Raw genomic sequence first — 23,192 nt, 5'->3', positions numbered from 1 at the left:
GTCAACCGTGGGCCTGCAAGACCCGGACGGCATCGGCGGGCGATGCATAACCTCAACTGGCATCATGGGACCCGTGACCAGCCTAGCCCAAGCTACTGTACGACCGTACTGTGCATGCCACGGACGGGGCCATACGGACCCTTGCCACGCGATGCGATTCACAGATGCGCAATGCGATGGACAGACAACTGCAGTGGTGTCCCCTTTGCGCCCTTCTCGCAGGTTGAGCTGCGATTCTCTGCAAGAAGCCAACCCTCACCCGAGGATCGCGCTACTCGGCAGACAATGCGCCCATCATGTTTGCGCGTTCCCATGGATGATGGGGTTCAGGTTGCATCCAAGGGAAGGATGCGATGCGCCCATCGACCATCAAGCATGACGCTTGCGCGCACGCTGTCACCGCCCCGCCCTATCCACGTTTGGATGCGCTGGCGCAAAAAACGCTGGTCAACAACAAAAACAAGATGCGACAGAAAAAAGATGGAGAGCTCCGTTGGCCGAATCAGCGTCCGTCGCAGCCCAGCCGTGACTGAAGGAGCGCGTTGTGGTCTGGTCTCCTCTCCTCATCTCCCTTTGTCTCGCCTCGCACTCTGTTCTGCGTCAAGCTCTGCCAGCTTGCGCGCCTAGACTGGAACTATCCGTGGCAAGCGAGATAGATAATAACTTCATGATCTCCAGTCTCCAGTCCGCTCCGACGGGTCCCGGCTGATTTGCGATATGGATATGGATGGCCCATCAGTGGTGGATGGCATGGGATGTCGAGGACGCACAGAAGTTACGGTGTGTGCATCTGTGGCATATGCATGGCCCTTGTGCGCCTGTCGAAGAATGTGATGGAGCTCGGCATTTGGTTATTATTATAGGGACTCTCGCCAGACTTCATCATGGTCTCGGGTGTTTAAAGTCGAATTGCGCCCAGCCTCTTTCGCGAGATTGCGTCTCTCGCCTCATCTCTCGTCACAGCGCAGACTCGTCTGGCATGTGGCGGTCGCTAGATTTCCATGCCATGCAGTTCGGTGCGGTGCGGTGCCTGCGCAGGTACTTATCAATGGATGGATGCGCCCAGTGAACTTGCCGCCATTGGCACCCGTTGGTCCCCGTCGCAGAATGCTGGGCGGGCACAGATTTAATCCAAAAGGCGCATATTGAACTGGTGATTACGATCGCCTTATTTGACGAGAAGCCGAGTTAGGCATCGAGTACGGGACAAGGCGTATTCGCGACAATCGACATGAGCTATCCGAGGCTGTGGCATTCTGCCCAGTCCTTGTCCATCAAGGGACAGGACATTTGACTATTCGCCACTCTCGTGCTCCAGGGTTAGAGATCCATTGCGACAGACCACATGGAGCTGGCGCACCCTTTTAAACCCGCCTGTTCCTGATTCCGTGTCTCCCGCTAGTTGAGCATGAACTTCTGGAGCTAATAAAGCTTTCATTGACCTTGATAGCGCTCGGCTACTGTCAGAAGGCAATGCGCAATGCCGTGTTGGCTCGTTGAATTCTCATGTCTCAGCTTCCCAAGCTATCAAGGGCGCACACAGCCCCTCCCGTGGCCTGGATAGGTCGGGATTTGCGACAGCGAGCAGATCGGGGAAACTGGGGAACGAGAGCGCGCCATCACTGTTGAATAGGATGTCGGCCGAATGATTCTGACGATGTTGCACCATCGCGCGGTTGGAAAGGTGAGATATGGTGGCGTAGAGCTGGGTTTAGTGCTGCTTGCGTGGCGGATTGTCTGAGGAGGGGCGATGCCATCCACCATTTCATGACGGGTGGACAGATCAGGGCGCTTATCGCAGTTTGTGCGAATTCCTCGCTTGTCGCCCTCAGCTGACTGTGCCATGAATTGGGTCGAATAAAGAGAGGTTCAGCGCTTCTTGATTCACTGCCGAGGTTGGATTGCGCAAATATAAAGTCCCCACAGAGGCCGGATGAAACATTCGAGCTCGAATTCCTGAGCTCTCTTTTCTTGCAAAGCTGAGTGTATTTCGCCATTTGGCGGCCACCTAGTTCCCGCGTATGCAAATCAGATGTCTCGGTGGCCTTCAGAGACACTGCGGAGTCTGAGTTCCTTCCAAAACCGGCTTGCGACGAGGTTTCAGTAGCATCGTGACGTGCTGGATATCTCGAGGATTTGGAAGATGCCGTCAAGTTTGAGGTGTGCGCAGGTCACGTGAGAGCGTGGTTAGATCGTGAAAATGCCCTGGTCATACGACGCGGTTGGTGCTGACCGACATTCAATGTCAACAGTGAAGCATTGCTCCACGCTTAAAATTCTCAAGAGCTCTAAAGTTGTTATGTGAATAAAAGACACTGATGTCGATATTTTTATCTGTCTTGCCTCCTGAAATATGTCTCACAGAGCTTGTCACCGTCGTCAACGTCTTGAAGGCCTTTTGAAGTGAGACGCGACAAGAAACGGGATTACCCCGATAAGGCTTAACCTCGCCCAGATAGGCTTGGCGCGAACAGCTCGTCCCGAAATATCCATCGCCGTGACGACAGGAAGAACATGATGCACGGGCCAGCCTACGGCCCGAACACAAGCACCGCGCTTCTGGGCCAAGCTGACAGAGCTTCCCTCCCTGCGCTAAGGCGCCTAAAATAATGTCGTGCCTGGGCGTCGCCGCCGCATAAATAAACAAACAAAATCTCATCTTAGGCAAAGAGTGGGGAGTCCCAGGTGGCACACCAATCAGAGTCTCTGTTGTCAGCGACCTCTCAGCGGCCCAAGGCTCCTACACCGTTGCCCGTTGCCCGTTGCACGGCTACGGGTCTTGGATGCTTTTACCCAGATCCAACTTCTCGGGGCGCCTTTATTATCATGCCCTCGCCTCAACTTGTCTTTGTCTGTAATCTCTTCCTCACCACATGGTCGAGCACCTCTTTTGGATCCTCTCCCTGGTCAACTAACCGGTCGCCGATCTCGAAGGTAGACTTCATCGTCCCATCCGAGTCAAACCTACCCTGTCTAATCTCCCGGTCCAAGCCCCTTGGGTGCCCGAGCCCCTAATCTCGCGAACAGCCGCCGGTCCCAAGCTACTACCTTTCTTCTTTCCTCTCAAGGAAAAAACAACAAACCACGACTTGTTCCGCTCAGCTTGACTTCAGTTCATCACCATCAGTTCGTGGTTGAGGCGGCCTGACAACAACGCGATTGTCTACTTGCGAAGTAGCTGATATCAAAGTTCAGTTCAAGCAAGGGAGAACAAAACCGCCCGCATTATCTGAGCTTTATCACCATTCGAGGAACGGTACTGCATTTTACATGAACTCTCGACGCGCCATCAGCAACTCCAACGACCGTCGGCTTCTTTGGCTCTAGAAGCTTGACCCAATCAACAACACCAAGCGCGTGTAAATCACGCCGAACCAGTTCGCCCATATATCCAACATCCTCTTTTAATCATCAACATGGACGCCAGGGTATGTTTTGATGCTCACGATTTTGTCCTTGGCTTTGCAGCGAGTTGGGTGTTGTGGCCCAACAGCCACTCTCCCTTGCATACCAATGCGGGCCTGGGCAGCTTATGTGAGTTCCATGCTAACGTTGCACCTCGACAGCCGTTCCGCCCTCGAGGCAACGAAAACGCACCCGATCTTCACCAACGGCACAAGTCAACCGGAAACTTGGCCACGATGGCCTCCGCGGTAGCAGGTGGCCTTCGCGGTCCCGCTAAGCGAGCTGCGTTTGGCGACGTCACGAACCTCAGCAAACAGACCGGCCACACACGCGACGAGAACAAAATCAAGATTCACACTTCCAACGGCACTACCCAAGGCCATGTAGCTGTTGCCATCAACAAGGAAAACGTCAACTACAGCAAGGGCGGATTTTCGCATCCCGCGCAAAGGCCCAGCTCCCACGCACCCACTTCCAGACCTGCTCTCGAGAATAAGGCTTCCGACACGAACAAGAAGCTCGGGCGCGGTGCCCAGGAGCCTGCAGGTCAAGGCTACACCAAGAAGCCCGTTCATGCAGTGTCCAAGGCTTCAACACTGTCATCGGCCCAAAACGCACCCGCCCTTCAGCCGCGTCACCACAAGAGTCAGCCCCAGCTCAAACAAAAACAACAACCCAACCTCCGACGCACTCAAAGCAAGCAGCTCGAAAAGGTCGCGCCCAAGCCTGATGCTGTCGAGACGGGTTACAAGAACACAAACGCTGTGTCAATGCCCCTACAAGAAGAATATCCCTACGATCACGGCGCCTATCTTGATTCTCTCTACCTCCCTATCGAAACTGGTGTTGACCTAGACGCGCTGCAGAAGGAAGAGTTCCACGAGGCTGCCACCAAGCTTCCTGAGATCACCGAGGAAGAGCCTGTGGTCCCTGTCTTGTCTGAGGGTCCCGCCCCTGCCATGTCAGAGGCTGAGGAGTGCTGGGACGAAGAAGAAGAGGATTTTGATGACCAAGACCAAGCATACACAACGGCGCATTCTTTCCGTTCTCGCGATCTGACCGCTGGAGGAGCTACAACAATAGTGCCGCCGCGAGTGACTGCCCGCGTACAGCGTGAACTAGAGGAAGCTCGTGAAGAGGTCGAACGCAACCGCACTGACGACGAGATCGAGGAGGAGCTTTGGGACGTCAGCATGGTTGCAGAGTACGGCGAGGAGATCTTCGAGTACATGCGGGAGCTGGAGGTACGTGACAAGGATTCGCGTCGCGAAGCGAGCGAGCTAACCGTTTGTGTAGATGAAGATGCTCCCCGACCCTCACTACATGGACATTCAGACAGAGATCCAGTGGTCAATGCGATCAGTCCTTATGGACTGGCTCGTGCAGGTGCATACGCGATTTTGCCTGCTTCCCGAGACCCTGTTCCTCACCGTCAACTACATCGATCGTTTCCTTTCATCCAAGATCGTGTCGATCGGCAAGCTTCAGCTGGTCGGTGCCACCGCTATCTTCGTGGCCGCCAAGTATGAAGAGATTAACAGTCCATCGCTTGACGAGATTGTGTACATGGTCGACAACGGATATTCTGCTGAGGAGGTCCTCAAGGCGGAGCGATTCATGCTCAGCATGCTGAGCTTCGAGCTGGGCTGGCCGGGTCCGATGAGCTTCCTTGCGACGTGTGAGCAAGGCTGACGACTACGACCTTGACACGCGAACTCTCGCCAAGTACTTCCTGGAGCTGACCATCATGGACGAGCGTTTCGTTGCCACACCGCCAAGCTTCCTCGCCGCCGGAGCACACTGCCTTTCTCGACTCATTCTTAAGAAGGGTGACTGGGTAAGCTGAGGTCGTCTCTCGTACCCGAATTTGAAGCTAATATGCAATCAGACTAAGCAGCATGTCCACTACTCGGGGTACACCTGGAGTCAGCTGAAGCCGTTGGTTACCATGATCATTGAGTGCTGCGATCAGCCTCACCTGCACCACGCGACAGTCTTTACGAAATACACAGACCGGCGGTACAAGGAGGCATCTTTGATGGTGCAAGCAGCCCTGGAGGCGGGATTCACGCTCCCTCACCAGCTGCATCCCGTCCGAAGGGAACAGCCGCATGAAGCTTATCACGATAGCAGCGATGATTTGCAGTGCAATCCTCACGGCCATCTCGTCCCTATCGAAGGATGAATGTCGGCTACGGGGGAGAGGTCGGCACGTTGCGGTTGAGTACGGTAATGTGCACTGCAATGTGTGAGCAGCGTTCTGCGTGGCGTCTGCACGACCTTATCGCGGCTCTTGTTCTCGATCCCATGGCAGCGATTGTGCCTCGGCGCAAACGTCGGCGTTGATGTTGAGAAAGTGTCGCAATTGCCGTTGCCGTTGCTTCGGCCGCTGTTTCTTGTTGTTGTTGCCATTCGGCGCTCACCGTCGGAGCGATGCCGGCCCGGGTTCGTCTTGACCGTCCACGCCTCGAGACCCGGGCCGGGAAGCGGAGCCTTCACGACGCTCTCCCCCAGCTTTGACAAGCCCCATTCCCCAGCCTTGGTCGCACTCGGGCGTTTTTTTTTTTGTGTTAATCTCCTTCTCGAAGAAGGTGGTTCTTCTTGACAGCGACTTTTTAATAATACCAGGCTGGGGCTGGGCTTGATTCGCGACACCAACGACACGGAAGAGGAAGACGATCCACAAGCTCCCCGACCTGACCCACCTTGGCTTCTCTCATGCCTACCGTTAGCCCTGTCTCAACCCCGGACTCTCGGGAATGTAAGGGAGAAAGGTTGGGTGAGACGGCGAGGGGAGAGGGATCGAGGGAATCTTTATGAAAGGACAACACTGTATAACGACTCTGGATGACTGTTACGAGTACCACGACTTGCGATCTTTGCGTTTAGTCACTTTTTTCTTCTTTTTTCTACTTACCGACCGGTTGGCTGGTTTAATATGCTTCGGAATTCGGCGTTGCGGGAGAGGGACCTGTCCTCCCACACCCACACTGCAAGGTGTCGCAGAGTTGCAGCAGCATGTGGGAGATGACACTGGTGACCCGGGAGATGGACAACGGATCATGGATCGGGGAGGGAGGCGGCGGCGCATGGAAGGATTGTGTTAAGGGACCGTGGGGGTGAAATCGGTTTTTTTTTGGGTGGTGGCCTTGGCTCTGCGTCCCCGGAAAAGGCGGGTGACAAGAAGCAGCAGCACACACGCACACAAGGACCGCGATAGATGGGATCAATTGGGCTTGGGATCATGGTTGGTGAAGGGGCAAGATGGCCGTCGTGATCTCGGCCGATTTGGTCACCACCACCAGAAAGACCGGAAAACACCAAACCACTGGTCTGGTCTGGCGCCCAGGTTGCATTTACAACATACGTAATTTAGACTCACTAGAGGCCCTGGACGCGTGTATGATATCTAATCCTCAATTCTACTGCTGAATGAGCTGAATCCTACCTTGAACTTTTTGAGTTGATGGTGTTGTGGCGTTTCAATGGCTGACTACTATCTACAGATTGATATCATCAAAGACCTTGTCTCACATGGTAATGTCGAGATGGCACATCATCCCACACACCACATCGCTCAGCTTTCTGAAGGCGGGTGTCAAGGATGGCCCGCATTGTAGGAGCCGGCCGGTTCCCTCCACTCTTACTCGGCTGTGAAACCCGACCCGACGGTGAGAGATGGGGAGTCTGTAAGAGGTCGAGGCCATGTTACCGGTCCGATCCAGAAGGGAAAAACGTTGCTTTTTCCCAATCTATCGTGCCTGTCCCATCTCGCAGATTATGCTACCATCCCACGAGATTATGTGTGTATCACGTCTTAAAAACGATCTGATTAATAAAAACAAGGTCAGTTTCAAAGATTCTAGACCAAAAGAGCCTCCCCCCTTCGACCCCGGGAAAGCTCCTCCAAACCCCGAGATTTCCCCACAAAGGAGATTCTCGTAATCTATTGTCATGGCTGCGCACGTACTCTCTGATTGCTTGCGCACGAGCTTTCTTCGCGTGGGTTGGTGGTGGTGGTGGCCACAGGGGTTCGATGGGTGAAGATCTGATTCCAGGGGGGGCAGTAAAGATTCGCTAGCCGGGAATTTCCGGCACTCCGGACGACCAAGGGGCCCCGGAGGTACTCGGCGCAAGTAGACTGGTGTACCTCTTCCTCTGACCCTGCGTACATACGTGACGCTAAACTCCCCGCAAAAAAAGGCAGAGAGGAACGACCAAAAGGTGAGAAGTGTGAGAGAAAGCTGGTGTGGATACGGCAGGGCAGAAAAAGAGCGCGGCCGGCAGCATCTGTGATAGGTGCGCGAGCGGTACTCCCGGTACTTGCGACCTTGTACCGGGTCTACAAGCACGGGGTGGTTACAGTCAAACACGGGAGCCCACGGTGAGAGTCGGCCTTCTCTCGCTTTTCACCTTGGATGGAAATGGTGAAAGCGAGGCACCTCGTGACCTGGGGGAGATCCATATTTGTGAAATGACCAGGTCGCCAGATGCCGCTAGAAAATCCCAACTAGGACATGTGACGTGTGGGAGATGGGCGGACAAGAACTCGACTATGTTTCTGGAAACATGGGCATCGACAACCCACGCCAAGCACAGACGACAAGCAAACCCTCCGCGCCCCCGGATCTGGAGAACGGGAGCGAGGGAAAGGTGAGGGAGCAGGTGAATGAGAAAAGTTGAGGAATGGGGGTCAGGGGATCACCGTTGGCCGCCTGCTCCACGTTCTCTCTCGCTCGCAATCTACATGGCAATGCGCTACGGTCCAGCGGAACCGCGACAGTACAGCAAGCACCGGCACCATTTTTGACGCCCATGGAGATTGCTCCATATCCGCACGTCAGAAGGTCAAGGCTGGGCTGGGGGACCCGGAGGGGTCGAGGACCCTGTCTCAGCCGCGCGGGCGCAGGCGCGCAAGTCCCGTAGTAGGTAGTTCCGGGCCTTCGAGTTGAGTCGAGTAGGATATTTTCTTCTTTTTTCACTCAAGCTGTGCGACGTCGACAGCTACAGTACGCGACAAGGAGACTGGCAGCATGCGAGAGAGGTGGTTAGGTGCCGCTGCGGAAACGCGCCAGCAAATAAACGGCCTGGACCTTACTGAATGAAGCAGTAGGCGGTCCTCCGAACTCCGGCTGGGCGGGTCCGTCCCCTGGGGTCCGTCCCCACCTGCGTATGCCACCCCGGGTCGGAGGGGGGTCGAGGGGTGGGAGGTATTCCCGGTGCTGAGGAAGACGAGGCTTGGAGTCAAGCAGACAGGCCTGTCCCGTCCAGTGGAGGGGCTTCATCTTGGTCTGGATCTGCTGGATCTGTGTGTATTTCGGACCGCGCGCTGCAGAGCCCGTATGCGGGTGATTTGAGTGGTTGATATTGGACTGTGGGTTAGCCTTTTTTTGAGGCTCAAGGTACGGGAGCAGCCTCCTTCTCCTGCTGGGCTACGTACCCAGGTGCCGCCGGGATGTGCAAGCCAAGAGAGGTCCACTGCAAGATGAGATGTGTGAGTGTACACCCTTTTGCGTTTGGACATGTACCACAAGGTACCACCGCATCTTGCGTGCGTTGTCAGTCACAGTTCAGTGGGTGCCCTCAGACGACGGCGGACGGGCTTGTCTCCCTTTGCACGTGGAGATGGCTTGGGGTTTAGTGAGGGCGGTCCCTGAGTGATGGTGACCTCTGTCGACGCCGCGTGTCATGTACGGCGTGGCCATTGTCTCGAAAGGGGCAACTCCTACACAAAGGAAGCAATATTAAAAAAGGACAATTCTCTTGCCGGTCGGCCAGACCCTCAATATCTCTCGAGAAAAGAAAGGAAACCAGAAAAACTGCGCGCCTCCAGCGGCTCAACTTATGTCCGTCCGCTGGTCCGGTGTTCGCTGACCGCCCACGCCCCACGTCTTCTTCTGTTCTCACAAACCCGGGCGGGCAGGTAGTCCGCGCTTCCAGCTTCCAGCTTCAGCGGCGTTCAAGTTACTGGAGGTTAGGTCCCCAGTGGCAGCTGCAGCGCAGCGTGGGCGGTCCAGTCCACGGACGGGGACGGGGACAGGCAGGCGACACCGAAGGTACTTGGTCCCATGTACCCTTGTACCCCCGTACCCCCGTGCCTTTCCATCGTTCCTTCCACCTCCCACACCCCCGGACCAACCACCGGCCTGATAGCAAATTTATGCCAAAATCTTGCTGGTCTCCTCCATCGTCGAAATTCCCAATTGACGCATCTCGTTCCTCTTCTTCCTCTTCCCCTTCGCTACATCGAATTGTCTCCGACATCCTCCCCCTGCCGCTGACTTTCGACTGTCGAGGGAATCATAATCCCCCTTCTCTTTCCTCTTTTTTTCCTGCTTTGTGTGCGCTCTGCGTCGTGCTATAGAGAATTCCCTCTTTGAAGCCGGTTCTCGGACCACCCGCCTCACAGCGAAAACGAAACCGTCCTCCTTAGACCCCAAAGGAAGAACCCCCCGGTCCTGATCTTTTGATTATCGGTCCGCTTTGTCCGACTCTTCAATTGCTAGATAATCGATTCGAATCCCCTCGATACCCCATCCTTTACCCCTCCGATCGAATCATATACAACCATGTCCAAGCTCGCCGTGGCCACTGAGGCCGTCAAAGAGACCCTCGTTGGGACGCACGAGCCTGAGCAGCTCTCGGCCCACTCCAAGGCGCGCTTCATCAAGCATGCTGTCAAGGATGCCGAGAGTGGTAACCTCTTCCTGGGCCCCGATGAGTTCATCAACGCCGTTGCGCCCAAGGGCGAGGATTTCGTGAGTCACCACCACAGTCGTCAGCCCGGGCTTCTTTGGGGTCTGGGTGTTTCCTTCCTGGGTTTGGCTAACCTCCATATAGCACAAGATCTCCCGCGATCAGTACTCCATCCTCTTCAGCGTTGCTGACGCCAAGGGCGCCGGCAAGGTGAGCCTGGCCGACTGGGGTGTCTTTGAGAACCTCCTCAACAAGCCCGATGCCGAGTATCAGATCGCCTTCCGCCTCTTCGATGTTGAGCGCACCGGCTCTGTTAAATATGACGACTTCCGCACCCTGTACGAGCTCAACAAGGGCCCCGAGAACATCGCCTTCGACTGGGACTCAGACTGGGCCAAGATCTACATTGGCAGCAAGAAGCACCGCCACCCTCTCGACTACCAGCAATTCTCCCAGATGCTCCGTGGCCTCCAGGGCGAGCGCGTCCGACAAGCCTTCCACCAGCTCGACAAGGACGGTGATGGCTTCATCAACGGCGAGGAGTTTGAGCGCATCATCCGAGAGACGGCCCGCCACAAGCTGTCCGACCATATCCTCGACAACCTCCACACCCTGTGCAACCTCTCGATCGGCGCCAAGATCTCTTATGCCAATGTGCGCGCCTTCCAGAATGTCATTGGTGGTATGGATCTCGTAGAGCTCATCCTGCGCCGAGCCATCAACAAGAGCGGCGACGGCAAGATCACCCGCCCCGAGTTTCTCAACGAGGCTGCCAAGCTCACCCGCTTCTCTCTCTTCACTCCCATGGAGGCCGACATCCTCTTCCACTTTGCTGGTCTCGATGAGCCTTCTGGCCGCCTCGGCCTTTCCGACTTCGCCAAGGTCCTGGACCCTTCATGGCGCAACCCCATTTATGACGCTGTTGAGGCTACCAAGTCCAAGCTTGCTAGTGGCAGTATCCTGTTCGGAGTTCTGAGCTCAGCCTATAGCTTTGCCCTTGGTAGTGTTGCTGGTGCCTTTGGTGCCTTCATGGTGTACCCCATTGATTTGGTCAAGACCCGACTCCAGAACCAGCGAAGTGCTCAACCCGGCCAGCGGCTGTACAAGAACTCGATCGACTGCTTCCAGAAGGTTATCCGTAACGAGGGTGTTCGTGGTCTCTACTCGGGTGTTCTGCCCCAGCTGGTCGGTGTCGCTCCTGAGAAGGCCATCAAGCTGACGGTCAACGACCTGGCCCGAAAGATGCTCACTGACAAGAACGGGCACATTCCCCTGTGGGCCGAGATGGTTGCTGGTGGTTCCGCTGGTGGTTGCCAAGTTGTGAGTTTCGTCCTGTGACATGAGCGTGATGAATGTTGGCTAACCTGTTTCGCAAGGTCTTCACCAACCCTCTCGAGATCGTCAAGATTCGTCTCCAGGTCCAGGGTGAGGTTGCCAAGACTGTCGAGGGCACCCCCAAGCGATCGGCCATGTGGATTGTGCGCAACCTGGGTCTCGTCGGTCTGTACAAGGGTGCTTCGGCTTGTCTGCTCCGTGATGTTCCCTTCTCGGCCATCTACTTCCCCACATACAGCCACCTGAAGAAGGACTTCTTCGGCGAGTCTCCCACCAACAAGCTCGGCGTCATGCAGCTCCTGACTGCTGGTGCCATCGCCGGTATGCCCGCTGCGTACCTGACGACTCCCTGCGACGTCATCAAGACCCGACTTCAGGTTGAGGCCCGCAAGGGCGAGGCGACATACAACGGCCTGCGACACGCTGCCAAGACCATCTGGAAGGAGGAGGGCTTCACTGCCTTCTTCAAGGGTGGTCCCGCTCGTATCTTCCGATCTTCGCCCCAGTTCGGTTTCACTCTTGCTGCGTATGAGTTCCTCCACACGATGCTGCCCATGCCTGGCACCAAGCCCGAGAAGATTCCCACTGGTCTGGAGGCCGTTTCCAAGGCCAGCCTGGACACTAGTCCTTATGGCCGCAGCCGCAACGCCCTCAAGGTCATCCTCGACCTGGATGAGGACTTTGGCAAGGTGAAGCTGCCCAATGAGAAGGGCTGGCGATCGCTGCCCAAGATCATGGGCGGTGGTGGTGCTCAGTAAAGAGACGAAATGATGAAGAAAAATGACCAAAAAATAACAAAAGGGAAAAAAAAAGTCGAGACCAAGGTGAAGTCAAGGTCAAGAAGGAGATGCAGAAACCAGGTCGAGGAGATCCAAGGTATCTTGTCGGTGGCTGCTCGGCTATTGCGCCTCCAACGGCCAAGGCTCGGGCTTCAATGTCCGACCCCAGGCCGCCCCGTTCGGTTCATGGACCCGCGGCTATCGTTGGTTGGTGTTCGGCAACGTGGAGACCCCAGACCGGGGTATCCGAGGGAAGAGAATCCATCCATTCTTTTGATATATTTTCTTGGATTATTCTAAAAAAAGACAAGACGAAGAAAGAAAGAAGGGAGGATGTTCAATCGGGGATCGACCGAATAAACTGGCGAGAGCGGAACACAAAAATACAACTGATATCCGAGTCCCCTGGCAGAGCGGGCGAGGGGGAGCGTCTGCTACTTTTGCATCAGACTCGGCGTTCTGGGGCATTTAAAGGGCATGATGGGTGTCTTTTTTTTTCTTTTCTTTTTCTTTTTTTTCTGTTTCTCTTGTTGTTTATTACACCTGTTATGTGCTATTGTGACTATATCTCTGCGCGATTCTGTAGAAAATGACGAAGAAGTTTACATGTTAGAGTGGTGGTTCTTGTGCGATGTGATGTCTTTGACAATGAAATGCTAAGCTTTTTGTTGAGTCTTGTATTTGATTCTTCATTGAGACACTTGCTTGATCAACACCAATTGAAGCCGTCCAGGTTGACGTGTCTTAGACACTCAAGCTGAAGTTGGTATCGCTTCGGCTATTGAACACCGACGACCGAACTGGATCTACTCAGAAACAGCATCCGTTATCTATGGCCACGCTGGCAAGACAGTATCCATTCTCGTTATCTCTCATACAGCGCGCTCTTTTACAATGCTAGAGACCAACAATGAGAAGGTAGGTCTGGGCGAGGATTACAGGACGACCGACACATGAGGTGAGATGGGGTCGAGAGCGATGGGTTTGGCTTCAAATTTTGAATTGATCTAGACTGCCTTTCTCCGTCCTCTACCTTTCCCTGTAACCTATTTCTGCAGGAGCGAGCCCAAACAGACTCCCCGAGGCTTTCTAACACCATCCCCCTCAAGACCATCATCATTGTCCAGGGCACTCCTCGGTGCTGATAACTCCACTTCCATTATCACAGCGTCAAAGGGAGCGTTGGGTACAGTAGCAAACAACGTAGTTCCACTCGATTCCATCTCTGAAATGTCATTCGATGTGGTGACTGATCTTCGGTCATACCCATAGTCGCAGCAAGGCTCTCCAGGCGAATAGCCTCCGACTATTGGTGCAATGAAGACGGAGTAAGTCGGGAACGTATTTGTAACCCCCCATCTACCCCTCTGCTTATTGGGCGAGGGACTGTCGGGCAGAGAGGTGATGGGGTTCGGTTGAGATCCGGGCGTTCAAAGTAGAGGCGAAGGCAGGGTGGGGATGTTAGTGACGAAGACCGGAGCGCAACGTCGCTGGCAAATCGAAGTAGAGACGAAGCCGTGATTGAAACGCCAGTGGTGATAATCGCCCCCTAGGGGAGGGGGGGAAGTTGGCAACAATTGTCAACCCTGGGGCGTGGAGGCCGGGCTGAATGGCTTGAGTGTAGATGTTGGTAGTTGTAGTGAAGACTTGGGTAGTAAAGCCTTCCGAAACCTTGAAGGACTGAGGTGTGGGATGGCTGTCTTTGAGGGCTCTAGGCAGTCAAACATAGCTCACAGCCAGGTTTCGTTTTCGAGCTGCAACTCTAAGAGTTGCACGGTTGATCCAGTGACTTTGTGAACTCGAGCACTTCTCTTCCTACGAAGAAGAGAGAGTGTCAAGCTCGGTGACAAAGAACACCGTCTTCAACACAAGATGTGCTGCGTCAGACCCAGCTCCGCCAAGACACCGCGACGACTCTGAATCGTCTGGTGAAAGTTCTGAATGTGGGTTTCTGCGCGGCGATGCAACCAAAGCCGGAGACCAAGTGTCTATAGACACAAGCTCTACGGGCTGTTGTGAGGTTGCTAGAAAATTTGAAATTGTGTGCTTCCTGTAAAACCAGGATGCCAGGCATGGTTGGCATCGAGCACCAGTCCCCGACATAATGTCGGCATGTATGAGATGGAAGCACCCTTGGGTGCCCTGCGTCATGCTAAAACTGACAGAGCCAGCAAGCAATTTGCGTCATCAAAGGGCAGGTGATGGTGTTACACTTGGTGGTGCCGTAGAGAGCGACTGCTCTTCACCAAATGACCCTGCCCCTTGTCCCTGCTACTACCAATTGAATGGCGGCGGGGAGTGTAATAGTTCAGGGGCTTTCAAGTCGGTAACAATCCCTCGGGGAGAGGTGTCGTGTTCTTCCGGTTCAGGTTGATTGAAGTTGGTATGGAACAGAAGGCATCTCTGAGGAACCCGATTCCGAGATGGAGCAGTCTGAAATATCAAGGAAAGGTCGAATCTCCACTGCATAGGAGACTCTTGTTGATTAGCCCGTGTTCTCGGTTGGCCTGCGTATGGGGGTGTTTGGTCGTCAACCACTAGGGCGGAATGAGAGGGACGCAGGTGAGAGCTTTGGCGCATCGTCGACCGATTCGAATGTTTTGAACGGATTTGAGGAAGGATATACTAAGACGGTCCCAAATGGTGACTAGGAACCGCCCCAGTGTGGGTTGGAGTTGATGGAGAAGATGTTGTTTGGAGCCCCGGAGGGCTCGCAGGAGGATGAAGAGAAGAGAAGGAAGGGATCGATCTAGGGGGGTAGACGGTCATTAAATAGACAAAACAGATATAAGGTTCGGAGAGTGACTCACTTTGAAAATGACCAGGTGGCCCAGAAATACTGAGAGGATTCGTTGGTGAGGCTGCAAAGTTGAAGGTTGTTGGGGAGGACTTTAACCTTCGATGGCTGCCGCCGTAGAAGGCCCGTACAATTCTAACCATGTTGTGGTCAAGGTTTTTTAAGGCATTAGGTTTCAATGCTGTCATGTGTTGATAATTGTGTTCTTTGTTATTGTGGCCGATGCCCTCTTTTAGAGAGAGGTGTCATTATAATAGAAGAGTATGCGACAATAGTTGCTAACTCGGAGGTCAGTTCTTGTTGCACAACAAAAGGAGCTTATATAGGTAAGGCTCTTACACTTTCAGCGAGCTATCAACTCTTGTAGGTTACGGTGCTTTTCGGCATTGGGTTTTGGTGCTGTCGTTGATGTGATAGTGGTGTTGTTTGCTCTTGTGCCTGACACTCTCTTCGACTGAGAAATGAAGTATAACCATCATCAAAAAAGGGGTAGAATCGGTAAATATAATTAGACCGCTTGTTTTGTGGGAAAGGTGGCGTCTTGAAAGGTTATTGAAGATGTAGGTGTGCATCGCTTTGCGGTTGTGTGCGTCGAAGGGCATTCTTCTCTTGTCATCAAAGACATAGTCATCAATACATGACGGCATCAAAACCCAATACCGTAAGGTGAGCGTCGAAGGGCATCGAAGTCGGAACGCCTGGGTGGTTATCGTCATGGAACGGGTAGGGTTCACCGGTGGGTGGGTATGGGATAGTGATGGGGATGAAACTGAAATCCCCAAGGCCAACAACCTCCCAAGAGCGTATCAACATTGTGAACTTGGTGACGCTTCTAAAAGAAGCCACCAGCCACAATAACAAAGAACACAGTTCTTGACACCTGCCGGCATTAAACTCCAATGCCGAAAAACACCATAGTCCCCGAGGACAATAGTCTCCCAAGAGTAGATCGACATGCGCTGAAAGTAGGCATGATCGTAGACGGGACCGAGAATCTCCTCCGTCGCCTGGTATGGATCCTTGACGATTGCATCGATGAACTCCTTCTTCTTGTCAACCTTGTCGGCGCCCAGGGTCATGATACCGTTGTTGTTCTGACTCATGAGCTGAACGAGGCCAGGTCCATGCTCAGGGAGACATCCAGACTGGACGAGGGAGGCGAGGAGCAGTCGGGTGCGGTGTTTTTGATGCCTTCATGTTTTGGTAACTGTGTTGTTCGCTGCTGGGACTGACTTGGGTGCTTTTGCAAAGCTCATGAGATGTTTGACTGTTGCGGTCTTCTGGCTCAGTTATCCCATCTAGGGCCGGGCTTCAACTATAACAAATAACACATTATCAACACATCATAGCATAATATCCCAATGCCAACACAGTGGCCTTGTCTGACTGTTGCGTTCAGGGACAGGTGTGATGGCTTTTTGTGTCGCCGACTGTGCTTCTCTCAGCGAGTTGCCTTGATATGTCCCTTGGGGTGGTGGACGATACCAAGCAACTTCCAGCTGTTGTTGGGTTATCCTTGCAGGAAGGAGTCATGATGTGTGCCCCATGGAGCTGTTCATCCCAATGTAGAGGAAAGGTAGCAAAGCTCAATGGAGGAGAAACCTTTCGCAGGGCTATCTGCCCAAAGAAGGGTCAAAGGCGAAGGAATCGCGGTGGATGCGGCAAGATGAGAGTAGCAAGGACCATGTGCTTCCTGCTCGGCCTTAGCAGCACCGAAACTGACCTCGTTGTTAGCTACCTCAGCATCTCGCTTCGGTGACGGCGCTAGAATCGTGTACTTGGTTTGCGATGGACGCCCGCGCACACGCGTGCAATCAGCCGCCATGGTTGTCTGGGGAAACGACACCCGAACCTCCATCAGACGCGAGCTAGACGGCCCTGTCGCCGTATATACTCTTAGGTCATGGCATCTCGTCGCTGCACCTTCTCCGGCCTCCAGTTCTCCGACAACGAGTCTTCGGTCAACGAGATGGCACCGGGTGGAGGTTGTTCGGCTCGAGACCAGACTTGGGCTTGGTTGATCATCCAGGGCCCTCCCTGGTGCGCTCTTCTGGCAGATGCCAGCATCAGTCCGCCTGGAGATACAAAGGCTTGAGGGATGTGGCTCCTTTCGGAAAGCGATATAGCCTGGCGGACTGAGGCTCGCGCATTCGCAAGGATGCTGGCGTGGTGGTCGTCAATGTCATGACGAAACACGGACCAAGGAGTCGTCTTCGTATGCGAGTCTTTGACGGGCGTGGCTCACAAGACCTGGGCAAGGCCACGAAGAATGGGGTTTGGTTTTAAGGCGAAGATATGCATTGTGCGGGTGGAAGGTGAGTGTTGGGAGAAGTAGCTCATTGCCTGCGAGGTTGGTCGAACTGTGGTGCATCAGCAACACAGGCACGTGTCAGTGTATCACGCACTCAACTCTTGCTATGATGCGCAAGTTGAAGATTTTATGATGATCTGCGTAGCCTAAGTCATGCGCAGAAGATACCTTGCTTAAATTTACTCTCTCGAGGTTCAGATGGGATGTGGTATGTGGTCGGATATTGATATCTTTAAGCACCATGGTAGCTCTCACGTTATTCATGCCATGTCTCCTACAGCTATCCATATGAGCCTCGATGTGATTGTTTCAGAAAACCACCCTCTTAGTAGCATTATTGCTCATCTCTCGTGGATTTCTAATTGTTTGCTATACCCTGTCCGAGCTATAAGGCACAGCTCTGGATTCACAAGGCCCTTTCGCTAAGGACAACCATATCAGGAACTTTGCCTTGTATCTGGCCAAAAGACTTTGATCAAGAGGAGAACGATAAGTTAGCTGTTCTAGCAAGCTGATAGGGGACTTTATGGGCGTTGATGTAGCTAGCGAGTTATCAAGAGAGTCGTGATGTGGGAAGTTTGGCGCCATGGTTGATCAACCATGTGAAACTCGTGCATTAATCTATTGGATGACTTGCTGTCCTTTGAATCTTATCTGTACCAAAATGGATATCTCTGTCTGACTGGGCAAATAGAGACGTGTTCCGCGAGCCCATCGACTTATCTCTGCACCTAAGAATAGCCTCATACTAGCTTCTTGTAAGACTTCACATGGAAAAAGAAGAAAACTGTTTGTTGAATCTTTGATCTAATTATATTGTATCGCTATACTAGTATTGTAGATAGTCTTTCCATCCTGTATTTGCGCCCGTTCAACGAACGCTGTGGGAATCTCTTGTAAAAGTGTCAAATTCCCATTTTCCCAAAAACGCCGGCCAATAACAAAATCTAAACAGTCTTCATCATTCGTTATTGCTTTTTTGTTCGCCCCGTGTCAAAACCCAGAAAATATGCAACGTGAAGCAAAAAAGGTTGAACGAATGAATCAAAGTAGAGTACACTTAGTAGTGCACGTTGGCTAACCGCTGGACCCAGCCGGCTTGTTGCTGAGGCACAAAGTCGGGGATCTTGGCGTCGGGTTCGCTCATCATGGCCATCTTGAGCCACTGGACGTAGTCTTCGAAGCCAGTGGTGCTGCCTGTGATGCGGACCTTCTTGACACCGCGGACGCCCTCAAACTTGCGGAGGTTGCGGTAGCCGACGCCGAGGAACATGGCCTGGACGACGTCGATGGAGAGCTCGTCGAGCCCGCTGAATGCTTCTGTCACGGCGTCGGCCTCGTAAGGGAGGTCGACGTCCAGGCGGACCTGGGTGTGGAAGCGGCGGATGCGGGGGATGATGGAAGACTCCTTGACAGGGCCGTACCAAGCGCGCAGGCGGGGGAATGAGGTGAGGAGTGTCGGATGGGCGAGGAAGGTATTTGAGCCGTAGAGGAGGTCTGTGGCCTCGTCGTGGATCTGGCGGTTGGTGCGGAGGAGAGAGGCGTGCACCTTGGAATCGGGACCGGGGCGACAGCACTTTGTGTAGGGTGTTGTGAGGAGGAGCTGGTCGTAGATTTCTAGGCGGATCTCGACGGGGAGATCAAGGAAGCCAGTCCGGTGGGGTTGTTCTGAGGGCTGTTGCTGAATTGTGGCAGCCATAATGGTGGTTGTAGTGTTGGTGTAAGTGGTGATGGTTGATGTGGATATTGATCCGACTAGTGGGCTTTCCCCAGACTTATGAACAAGTTGGAAAAGTTGGATTGATGATGATGATGATGGAAGATAGCACGTGCAGCTTTTGGCGTGATGCTGATCTTGGGAGCTGAATGTCGATCCTTGGAGGATTGTAGATGTTGAGTGCTTGCCAATTGGTTGGAATGTCCAAGCAAGAGATGGATTGTAGATTTGCAACAGATGTTGATGAGATACAAGATGGGGAAGAAGTGAGATTCAGGGCGGGACGAGGCTCGCTTCATATACAAAATCAAGATTGACTCTTTTGTACGAGTCTACTGTACCAGACCTGTCGACCGGACACGCCCTCTCCGAGAAATGGACGAGGTTCGATAGCGACCAACAGGGACTAGGGTGAGTCAAACGAGTCGAGTCGAGTGGTCAGGGATCGGGACGGGACGGTACATGATCATGATACCTACACGTTCATCAAAAGACAAGGGTGTGCCGAGCTAGAGGATTGGCTCTTCAAGGTTGATCCATTGCCAGCATGCAGTGGCTGACAGGACGGTGTCTCACCGAGCGCCAGTCGCACACCCTCAAGACGCTATCAGGAATAGCACTGCGACCTGGTTGAAAGCTGAAGTCTTCCAAAGGCTGGCTGGAATGACAGATTTGGTACTGTATACAACCTACGCCCGTTTCGCCCGTTAACCTTTGAGCGGCGCGTAAAGACGCTCATCCCGGCGTCAGATAAGCTGACTCGCGGTGGGTTGTCGTGCGACCGTGGATGATTGGGTCGATCAGTAAAAAGAGATAAAGGGCCGTAGAAGAAAAAACATGATGGAAGTAACAGCAAATAGCAAATGCTGCCCTGAATTGCGCAACATGGGTGGATATCCGCCCATGGGGGGCGTGTACGATCATGACCTGTTTCTTAAGACCCTGGGGCCTGGAACTGACGATGCCGAATGCCGGGCCCTGGGTCAAAGGGAATAGAACGGGCTGTTTTTGCTATCTCTGTGATCCATTAATTGCCTAGAACAGCAGTGTGGATATCGACAACTCTGTTTGTTAGACACGCCAGTGATACGGGTCAGGCTGTGTGAGTGTCGGTAGCCGCCTGGCTGCGCTGCGCTTCCTGCATGGATGGTTGCATCTCGCAGTCATGCTGCAGCCATATCTGTCTGCTGCACACACACACGCAACGCGGCGCAACCCAAGGCAAGGTGAGGTGAGGTAGCCTGCGTAAGGTGACAAGTACCGTCCCGGTGCCGAGCAAAGGCCGTCCCGGAACGGCCGCCAGGGGCAGGCCAGGCCCAGCCAGCCCAGCCCAGCCCTGTCGATGAAGGCATACCCACTCTCCTCTGACAGGGTGTGCTATCGGGCTGGCTCCCTTGATCAAAGCTCTAATCTAGCCTCCGTCTCCCGTTGGGCGCCGACAGGTGAAGCAGACACAAGTGAGGTGAGGTGAGAGGTTAGGTGTGTCGGTGAAGAATTAAATCATGCTGTTTCTGTTAATTGACAATTAATCCATGGGTGATGAAACCTGGTTCTGTCTGTCCATCGTCATGACGTTGAGGAAGAAAGGGGGTCCCGCCTTTAACGGAGGCCCAAGGCCGTGTCGCATCAAAACAAACGTATCGCGCGAGCTCGTATCCTGATTCTATTCCCATCAGCCTCTCTCTCGGTCTGTTCCCGTGATTCTATTCCAAGTTGACGTGTATCATTCAATTGAGAAGCGGGGCGGAGATAGTTCGGGCACAGCACGGCATGGCGATACCGGCAGAAAGCCTTTTTAAAGAGTCACATCCGTTCTAGAAACGAAAGGAAAAAAAAGTCCACTTCGGATCCGAGTATCTACAGTCTTTTTTTTCAGTGTGAAAGTGAAACGGAGACGAACCAGAAAAGAAAATATCCCGTGACGGTCGCCAGTTCGTCCGGCCTGTTCCGATGCTGTGAGCCCCCCACTCTTTTTTTCCCTGGTCCCCTTTTGCTTCTGGCGTGCTTTTGTCGTGGCTGGCCTGATCGAACTTGCGGCTCTGAGCACACCGCTGGCGACCGGCGACAAGCTCAAGGTGAAGGAATTTCGAAGATTGGAAAGGGGCGTGTAAGTCAGAACAGGGATCCGCAGCGGTGAGGGTATACCGAACAACGACAGGGCGCCTCGGACAATTCCCGTGGTGTGCATGTTCGTCCATGTCTATGCTTTTGCTTGTTGGGTTTATTAGCTTGGGTCCTAGCAAATATTTGTTCCAGAAGCCATGGATTCGAATTTTGATACCCGTGTCTTGCTCTAGTCGAAATAACATCGGGCTCGAGCTGACCGGATCTTTCCCGTATGGCTGCCTAGCCGTATTATCCCATCACGATGGCTGAGATTGAAGGTAGAGTGTCCATTTGTTGCGTCTGCATCATTTCTCGCTTCGCACAGGCGTCGTAGATCTTGTATCACTGCTTTCCTGCTCTACCCGATCTTTTATGCATCATGACAACACATTCAATTTATTGATGCTTTCACGACGTCAAAAGCATGTGCAACAAACACACAACATCCAAGATTTGGCAAAACATCCCCTTCGATTCGACAGGACCCCCACCTGATCGATCGGCAAGGTCTGATTGGTCCATGCAGCCACAGCTCGGCACCTGCGCCAGCCACAGCTGCAGGCACTTTCCGGGCTTCTGGCAGGTCAGCCTCAGGGCCCTAACTCCCACTTCCCGCGGCGGCGCCACGTCGAGTTTGCCCCCTTTACCGTAAGGGGAAAGGCGGCTAGCGATGGCGCAAGGGAAGGGGAAAATAAGGTACGTACCGCGATTGCATCAGCTGCGGCGTCCAGCACATGAGCTCTCCTTTAACCAGTCACACGATCTTCCACGAGCAACATCATCATCACCACCAACGACTCTACGTCGCCGTTTTTCTTTCTCTCCGCTCTTTCAATTCCTCTCTTTGTATCTTTATCTGGCCTTATCCGGTCTCCGCCTTTCTTTCGTTTCTTACCCCGGTCTCTCATCGCGTCTCTACCCCCCCGTAGAAAGCAAACAATAAAACAAGACCAGACCATGGCCGACGGGTTGCTCACCTTTCTCTCGGGCGTCTTCGGCTGGGTCTACTTCCTCGCCTGGAGCGCCTCCTTCTATCCCCAGGCCTTGCTCAACTGGCGTCGACGCTCCACCAGCGGCACCACTGTCGACTTTCCCTTCATCAACGTGCTCGGTGAGTGCCCAACCGCGCGCCCGTCTACCATCCCATCCCACGCGCCCTCTGCCTCTTATCCCCCCCCATGGCATGATTGTCATCTCACGCCCCCCGGCCCGCGGCTCTGTTGCCCTGCCGCCCCGGCACCCTGGGCCTGATCACCGCCACGTTCATGAACCCCGTTGGTCTCTTAGCCAGGGGATCCTCACTCAGCTCTGCAACCCCTCCGACGTCGCTTCAAGTTTGCTGACCACGACGATTCTGTCACAGGCTTCCTCGCGTACTTTGTCTCCAACCTGGCCTTCTACTACTCCCCTGAGATCCGTGCCCAGTATGCTGCCCGTCACCGCGGCCTCGAGCCCACCGTCCAGTTCAACGACATCACGTTTGCTCTCCACGCTCTGATCCTGTCCATCATCACCGTCTCCCAGTACCTGTTCTCCTCCCTGTGGAACTTTACCCCAAGCCCCGGGAATCGCCCCAGCCGCTTCATCCTTGGGGTAGCCGCCGGCTGTATCACAGGGGTCGTCCTGACGTGTGTCATTGTTACCGCCTCGGCTGGAAACGATCCTCTCTACGATTGGGTCGCCTTGGACATTGTGTATGCCATCGGCTATGTCAAGCTTATCGTGACTTTGATCAAGTACACGCCCCAGATTGTCGCCAACTACAACAACCAGAGCACCGAGGGCTGGAGCATCTCGCAGATCCTGCTCGATCTGACGGGTGGCGTCCTGAGCGTCAGCCAGCAGGCCATTGACAGCTACCAGCAGCGTGACTGGAGCGGCATCACGGGCAACCCGGTCAAGTTTGCGCTCGGCAACATCAGCATGATCTACGACAGCATCTTCATCACCCAGCACTACGTGTTGTATCGCAACAAGCCCCATCATGCGCATGCGGAAGGCGAGAGGTTACTGGATGACGAGGAGCGGAGGGTGTAGTAAGCTTCT

General features: G+C 53.8%; 6 protein-coding genes across 6 annotated transcripts; 4 read left to right on the top strand and 2 right to left on the bottom strand.

The window, feature by feature from the left end:
* Positions 1–3,416: 3,416 nt before the first annotated feature.
* On the top strand, positions 3,417–5,097 carry LRP88_05980 (uncharacterized protein; the record flags this gene model as incomplete). Its single annotated transcript, XM_083242522.1, has 3 exons — positions 3,417–3,428; positions 3,567–4,649; positions 4,702–5,097. The coding sequence occupies 3 exons, from the start codon at positions 3,417–3,419 to the stop codon at positions 5,095–5,097; spliced, it is 1,491 nt and encodes a 496-aa protein (XP_083101458.1).
* Positions 5,098–5,152: 55 nt separating this feature from the next.
* On the top strand, positions 5,153–5,590 carry LRP88_05979 (uncharacterized protein; the record flags this gene model as incomplete). The annotated part of the gene is made up of 2 exons (XM_083242521.1): positions 5,153–5,242; positions 5,294–5,590. 2 exons carry the CDS (start codon positions 5,153–5,155, stop codon positions 5,588–5,590), a joined length of 387 nt encoding a protein of 128 aa, XP_083101457.1.
* A 4,384-nt stretch (positions 5,591–9,974) lies between these two features.
* LRP88_05978 (citrin domain-containing protein) lies at positions 9,975–12,194 on the top strand (the record flags this gene model as incomplete). The annotated part of the gene is made up of 3 exons (XM_083242520.1): positions 9,975–10,163; positions 10,246–11,421; positions 11,478–12,194. 3 exons carry the CDS (start codon positions 9,975–9,977, stop codon positions 12,192–12,194), a joined length of 2,082 nt encoding a protein of 693 aa, XP_083101456.1.
* Positions 12,195–15,642: 3,448 nt separating this feature from the next.
* LRP88_05977 (uncharacterized protein) lies at positions 15,643–16,115 on the bottom strand (the record flags this gene model as incomplete). Its single annotated transcript, XM_083242519.1, has 2 exons — positions 15,643–15,710; positions 15,908–16,115. The coding sequence occupies 2 exons, from the start codon at positions 16,113–16,115 to the stop codon at positions 15,643–15,645; spliced, it is 276 nt and encodes a 91-aa protein (XP_083101455.1).
* A 2,268-nt stretch (positions 16,116–18,383) lies between these two features.
* On the bottom strand, positions 18,384–19,022 carry LRP88_05976 (uncharacterized protein; the record flags this gene model as incomplete). Its single annotated transcript, XM_083242518.1, has 1 exon — positions 18,384–19,022. The coding sequence occupies one exon, from the start codon at positions 19,020–19,022 to the stop codon at positions 18,384–18,386; it is 639 nt and encodes a 212-aa protein (XP_083101454.1).
* Positions 19,023–22,103: 3,081 nt separating this feature from the next.
* Positions 22,104–23,183, top strand: LRP88_05975 (cystinosin-like protein ERS1; the record flags this gene model as incomplete). Its single annotated transcript, XM_083242517.1, has 2 exons — positions 22,104–22,257; positions 22,510–23,183. The coding sequence occupies 2 exons, from the start codon at positions 22,104–22,106 to the stop codon at positions 23,181–23,183; spliced, it is 828 nt and encodes a 275-aa protein (XP_083101453.1).
* Positions 23,184–23,192: the final 9 nt, after the last annotated feature.

This window comes from Fusarium phalaenopsidis (genome assembly GCF_050370095.1).
Source record: "Fusarium phalaenopsidis strain FUZ10S chromosome Unknown contig_32296, whole genome shotgun sequence".
NCBI lineage: Eukaryota > Fungi > Ascomycota > Sordariomycetes > Hypocreales > Nectriaceae > Fusarium > Fusarium phalaenopsidis.
This window is presented reverse-complemented; position numbering and strand designations above follow the sequence as displayed.